This window comes from Austrofundulus limnaeus, unplaced genomic scaffold (assembly GCF_001266775.1).
Source record: "Austrofundulus limnaeus strain Quisiro unplaced genomic scaffold, Austrofundulus_limnaeus-1.0 Scaffold68, whole genome shotgun sequence".
In the NCBI taxonomy this organism is placed as follows: Eukaryota; Metazoa; Chordata; class Actinopteri; order Cyprinodontiformes; family Rivulidae; genus Austrofundulus; species Austrofundulus limnaeus.
In genome coordinates this window covers 1,425,263-1,431,886 of record NW_013952470.1, presented here as the reverse complement: position 1 = coordinate 1,431,886, position 6,624 = coordinate 1,425,263, and the positions used below count along the sequence as shown (strand labels likewise).

The window sequence follows — 6,624 nt, the reverse complement described above, 5'->3', positions numbered from 1 at the left end:
GTGTTGCTTTTACATTTTTTTGTCTCCTGTATTTAACTGAGGCAGCATACGTATGCACAGTAGATCTGCACATGGATCCTGCTCCTTCCTGTTTGTTGACCAATAGAAGAGGAGCTGAGCCAGGAAGGACCGCCCACCTTATTTGTATAATGAGGCAGAAGGACATAAGGAAATGTAATTACAGGAGACAGAGAAATGTGAAAGCAACACATGGAAATAACAATAAAATATAAGGATTTAAGAGACACAATTGCATGTACAAGTAAAAGAAAAAAATAAATATTTATTGTTTACAACAGTAAAATGTAAATTATGTCCTAAAATATGATTTATTGCAAGTAAGCTGGAAAAATAAATATGAAGGTCAAATAAATTATAAAACATGAGGAATAGGAAGGCATTGGTGAATTTTAAGTGTATTTATTTGTTTTTTATTTCTTGGTCCATTGATATACCTCTGCTTTTATTTTTAACTGGATACCGCATATTGGTAACATAATGACCCCCAAACGCTCAAATACACCAGAACTCAGAAGTCTTTATTCCTAATAAATGTCATGCTACTATATGCATCCCGGGGGTGGGGGGCATTGGTTGACCTGATGGATAGAGCTTCATCAGACCTAAAGAATAAACGAAAATCTGAAGTTCCTATGTTTAATAGTTTTTGAGCAATAACCATTTTTGTATGTCCAGATACCCCTTTTTCAGATAAATTGGGGGTCCGGGGGCGTGGAGGGCACTGATTGGTGGGCCTGATGGATGGAGCTTCATCAGAGCTAAACAACAAAATAAATCTGAAGCTCCTATGTTGAACAGTTTCTGAGTTACAAGCATTTTTGCATGTCCAGACACCCCCTCTTTGAAAGGAGCCCCCTCCTCAAATATGGGGTCTATCGTAAAGCCGTTGGTTGGCGCAGTGCAGGTCGGACTCATCTACAGTCCTGCCAAATTTCTTGTTGATTGGTGCAGCCGTTTTTGTGCTACGGTTGACCAAAAATCACAATAAATAAATAAATAAATAAACTAAACAGTATGAAAACAATATGACCCCCGTTTCCGCTTCACGTGCGGGGGTCATATTTATGTCAGTTTTGGTCCTCCATAATCATGGTCTTTTCTGAGGGCTTTGAACCTGTTGTTGAGGAACAACATTGGTGTGCAGTGACATCAGTAACTATATTTATGGATCACACACTGGATTGGTGTTTTTCCTGCTCAACAAACTAAGCGTGTAGCGTTGGGTGACATCAGGTCGTCAGTATTCATGTAATGAGTCATCGCTAACGTTTCTGTGTGTGTGTGTGTGTGTGTGTGTGTGTCAGGTCCTGAATGAGGTGGTGGTGGACCGGGGACCCTCCTCGTACCTCTCCAACGTTGACCTCTACCTGGACGGACACCTGATCACGACGGTGCAGGGGGACGGTGAGTCAGCAGATCATTGTATAAGTGTGACGCTCCACACTGCAGACCTGCAGACTTCTCAGGTTCACTGGGCGGAGCTTAGGCTCCCAGCTCTGGTTTCAGACACAATATTTAAAGAATACAGATGTCGTCCACTCCGTTAAATCACACCCGCTGTGACTTTGTGTGTCCCCCACCTCAGGTTTGATTGTATCGACACCAACAGGCAGCACAGCGTACGCAGTGGCAGCAGGAGCTTCAATGATCCACCCCAACGTCCCAGCCATCATGATCACCCCCATCTGCCCTCATTCGCTCTCCTTCAGACCAATCGTGGTGCCCGCCGGAGTGGAGCTCAAGGTACTTAAAGGGCCTGTGACATGCTTATCCTTCAAATACAAAAAGTCAAAGAAAACATATTTATATTTAAGAAAATTAGCATACTACACAGGATTTGACCCATTTTGTCTCATAACTGGCACATTTTCTCTTGAATTTGGCTCAGCAAAGTGAAACAGGAAGTGACATCAAAGGGAAGTGACATCAAAGGGGAACTCTTTAAGAAAAGAAACACTCTGTTCTTTGTTTATTGAAACCATCTTATTTAAACTCTTCAGCTCTGATAGTGACTCAAAATAATCTAAAGAAACATCAGATTCTTCTCTAATTATTGTAGCATCGCTCTGTTTACATTCCCCTTTGACATCACTTCCTGTTTCTTCACGTGCAATTATCTCAGCAACCGTTTGTCTCAGCAGCGTGAAATTTGTTTCGCAATATGTTATCAGTGTTCTCTTTCCAAAAATGCATTCACATTTATTACAAAAATTTGATGTCACGCGCACTTTAAAGGGTTTTACCTAAAACTGCTGCACACGATCGCACGAAACCTTCATCTTTATCACACATACAACTGCTTTGATCAAGTATTTTACTTCCTGTTTCAGCTGGTTGTAATGATGATTGGTTATGATTAAAATATGGAGGTGAAAACTTAACCATCACACTGAGGAAACAATAAACTTAAGAATATTTTCTGCATACATGAAGGCAAACAGTATAAATAACTGTTGTTGTTTTACTGGTTTTCAAACCGGTTTATAGTTCGGTGTTGGTTTAATAAACTGATTTTTATCCAACTAGTTCAACAAAACTTTTTTTTCCTTGTTTTTAGATCATGCTGTCGCGTGATGCCAGGAACACGGCCTGGGTGTCTTTTGATGGAAGAAAGAGGCAGGAGATCTGCCACGGAGACAGGTTCGTCCACATGCTGAGCAGCTCTCAGGCTCTGTTATATAAACTCATCGGCCCGATTTAATTGGCTCGAGGCCATTCTGACCCCTGAGTCAGACTCAATCCCCCCCCTCCTTTATGCAATCGAATATAATCACCTTCCTGCTTCTTAGAACCAGCTGCCAGTGTTCAGGGAAAAAAAAAAACCAGTGTTTCATCAGAGCGGTCATTTTACATCAGTTCTGTTGTGACAGAAAACACCTGAACTTCTTTTCTTTCCTTCTTTTTCCCAGTATTACCATCACCACTTCCTGCTTCCCCGTTCCGTCCATCTGTTTCCGCGACCCGGTGAACGACTGGTTCGAGAGCCTGGCGCAGTGTTTGCACTGGAACGTGAGGAAGAAGCAGAACCACCTCAACTCGGAGGACGAGGAGTTCTGAGCTGAGTGGGGGGGTTCAATAATTCCCCACAGGACTCTGAATTAAAACTCCTCCGTCTTCGGTTTCTGTCGTTTGGTCTTTCTTGGACAGACAATCGTCACCAAACTCCATTCAAAGCAGGTCCGTGTGCTCCTCCAGGTCGTACTCTGGCTTCGTTAATACAGGTGGAAATGCTTTACTCCAGTAAAAAAGGTGTTTAATCTGCTGAACGAAACGAAGTGAACCACCTCAGACGGACAAATTGTAACGGTTCCAGAAATTTCAAAAGAGAATTTTCACAAATTCTCGTAGACGGTGGTTCTTTTTAGAGCGAACGAGCCGCAGCCGCTGCAATCCTCTACAAGGATGCTCTGCATGATTTGAATGGAGTTTGGTCTCTGTTTGTCCAGCTGTGAAAACTGTTCCCACGGATTCAAGATGCAGTTTTGGACAAAAAAAAAAAAAAACTACCTAAAATCAAATCAAAAGGAAATCAACACTTAAAACGAACCAAAACATGGTCAGGATTTGTCGTCATGTCTTAACGATCCTCTCGATGTGTCGTCAGGTTCACTTCAGCACTTTTTTTCTCCGTTTTTAGGACAGACATCAGGAAGATGTCAACTGCGTAAAAAAAGTTCCCTTTTTTATTATTCTGTTGAGGTGAGCAAGAGCTGCATTCCTCTGGAAATATTTAGAAAAGAGAAAACAAATTTGATAAATGTTCTCAAGGGTCCAACTGTGCCTTAAACACTGCATCATTAATGTACAAAATCTCTATTTTTTTCATGTTTACATCATTTACGTCTAGTTTTCTGTGGGTCGTACCGACAGCTGCTTGATGGATTGATGCAGTGTGAAATCTCTGTAGAGGCAGGATTTATTTCCACTCAGAGACCAAACTTTGTCTTTTTTTTAGTGTCTAGTTTTAAAGATCTCCCTGAAGCAATAGCCAAATATTTATTAAACCTTTTTTTAAGACCAGTCTGTTGTTTTTCTGTGTGAATGTTGAGGAATTGTTACAAACTTTGTTGAATTCATCACTGTGCGGCCTACTTTAAGGTGTCCTACTTTACAAGGCTGTTGGGACAGAATGTGCATTTTATAAATCGGCTCATGTGTTTAAAACCCTGTGAGCCCTAAAGAGCAATCATTCCTCCTTTTTAGGTGTAAATAAATGTAAAAAGCTGTATTTTGTAAAGTCCACGTTTTAATAACAGGTTTACAATGTTATTATTAATAGAAATGAATCTTTTTTTTTTCTTTTTTACACATTGACAAGTTTCTCGTTGATTTTTATTAAGATTTTTTTTTCTTGCAGGACAGAGAGGAAATACATTCCAAAACAAACTGTTTAGAAAATTTCATGAGAAATTTATTTGGTCTGAATTGTTCTCCAAAATTAAACCTTTTTCTTTTTTTTTTCTTCTATTTGCTCTCTCAAAGTGCTTTTCACTTTTTGTAATTCAGCTCTGTAACTTTTGTATCTGCAAGTTTATTAATGTTTTTTTCCCCCAGAAATTTTTAATAAACAGATTGTTAAAAACAAAAAGTCCATGTTCTTTTGTTTGATCAGCGTTGATGCTAAATCAAGCAAAGCTGCTTTGATTGCACAAAAAAAAAACGTGAAGGTTAATAAAACATTCATTTTGTACAAGTTAGAAATGAGAAGCAGCTCACGTCAGAACTTTCGCCCAAATGTTTCGAATAAATCAGTTATTGTCACCATTAAAGTATGTTTGTCTGTCGAAATATCTAATGAACCAAAACAGATTCCTAGAAAACTCAGGATTTAATCGCTGAATGTCAATCTATACTTTTAACTTTTTAGGCAGCTCAAGTAAAGACAACCAGCATCGCTAATCAACATTAACAGAAACAAAAATGGCTGCAACTCTGTCCATTTTATAGATGCCGAGCTAAAATCTATTGGATCATACCAAGACTTTGTTTCAAACTTTGTATTTAATACCTTATTAGGCATTTGAATCTAAAAATATTTTCTAAAAGCAGAGAAAAGGCTGCAGCAAAATATATATATATATATATATATATACTGCTCAAAAAAATAAAGGGAACACTTAAACTCAAAAAAATAAAGGGAACACTTAAACAACGCACGCTAACTCCCGATCTTAATCAATGAAATATTTGCATTGAGTACTTTGTTCTGTACAGAGTTGAATGTGCTTCACAAAAATTTGATTACTTGGACTTAGCGTGCGTTGTTTAAGTGTTCCCTTTATTTTTTTGAGCAGTGTATATAGATATTTTTTTTATAAGAAAACCAACAACATTTATGTATTTTTTTATTTATTAGGAACCATGAATATAAAAAACACTGAGTGTGTTAAGGTGCTGCAGAAAGCGAAGAAATATGTAAAGTCGTACATAAGACGAGAAGCTGTTTTATAGTCAGTAAAAGATGTTTGTTCACTTTACAAAAAATATATTAGGAACATCCGGTTTTTATATTACAGTTTAAAAGAAGAAATAAAAGTACAAATCAGTGTCTTTACAAGAATTCAGTCAAAAACAAACAAAAAAAAGGCCATGAAATGAGTTTTTATAGATCCAAGTTCATTTAAAGCTGAGTGAAAAAAAAATCTGCTGGATTAAAGACGAGCTGTGTTCGTTTAGGATGATCAGGATCCAGAAAACTAATGATTAACAGGTTGGTCAGAGAAGAAACTGATGAAGTCAAAATGAGATAATCAGCAGATCAGGAGTGAAGAGAAGTTCTGGGAATGCTTTGGTTCTGTTCACATCATGGCACTGAATCTGAATCAAGCGGCAGCTCCGACCTGGACCCACGAACTCAGGATGTGTTTTCACTGAGCCGAAGCAAACACTGCAACAAAACAAACAGAGTGGGATTAAAGCAAATATTCCCTTCTGCTGTTTTCTAACCAAAAACTCAGGAAAACGGTTTAAATTTTAAAAGAGTAAAGATCCAGCATGTGAGCTCACTTCTCTCCCTCAGGCCCTGCCCGAAGCTGTGCACCAGCTTGATGAGCCCCCAGAACAGAACGGCTTTGATCAGGAGGGAAATCAACGCTCCGGTGACGGCGGCGGCCTCCAGCGTGTACGTTTTGTCCTGGAACCATTTCTCCACCACCTGGAATTCAAACCCAACCGGGATTTGTTGGAATTCTCTCCGGTCTGTCACAAACCAACGCTTCACCAGTTCACCAATCTACTGAAAGCGAAGCAACGAGCTTAAAGCAGCAAAAGGTTAGCTGAAAGAAGCAAAGCGCTAGTTGAAAGCAACTAAATGCTAGCTGAAAGCTAAAGTCAAATATTTTTAATCTGCAATTTTGGAAACAATTACTGTGTTTTTTTACAGCAGGGCTATTCAACTGGCGAGTGACCAAAATTTGGCCCACCCATTGGTTCAATCATCTTTTAAGGCCAAACCCCGGTTTTCTACGTTAATTATTATGAGTTCTTTTACTTAAAACATAGACATGTGTGGTATCTACAGAAACCTTTCAGAGATGAGGATGTTCTCATTCTTGATAGAGAGGAACATTGGTTTGAGAGAGGAGTAAAAGAAGCCATTTTTGT

At 38.9% G+C, this 6,624-nt stretch overlaps 2 protein-coding genes across 3 annotated transcripts in view; one reads left to right on the top strand and one right to left on the bottom strand.

Moving 5' to 3' along the window:
* Positions 1-4,609, top strand: part of nadka (NAD kinase a) — a 21,467-nt gene extending 16,858 nt beyond the window's left edge. For both annotated transcript variants that reach the window (XM_014010390.1, XM_014010391.1), the window contains 4 exons: positions 1,326-1,425; positions 1,607-1,764; positions 2,579-2,661; positions 2,931-4,609. In XM_014010390.1, coding sequence (XP_013865844.1) covers positions 1,326-1,425; positions 1,607-1,764; positions 2,579-2,661; positions 2,931-3,078 — 489 coding nt within the window. In that variant the 3' untranslated portion in view covers positions 3,079-4,609. The remainder of the gene's footprint in view (positions 1-1,325; positions 1,426-1,606; positions 1,765-2,578; positions 2,662-2,930) is intronic.
* A 744-nt stretch (positions 4,610-5,353) lies between these two features.
* The window catches only part of LOC106518945 (uncharacterized), a gene marked incomplete at its 5' end in the record, with an annotated part of 16,100 nt that continues 14,829 nt past the window's right edge, over positions 5,354-6,624 (bottom strand). The window contains 2 exon segments of the mRNA XM_014010395.1: positions 5,354-5,908; positions 6,028-6,175. Of these exon segments, the coding sequence (XP_013865849.1) occupies positions 5,889-5,908; positions 6,028-6,175 (168 nt within the window). The 3' untranslated portion in view covers positions 5,354-5,888.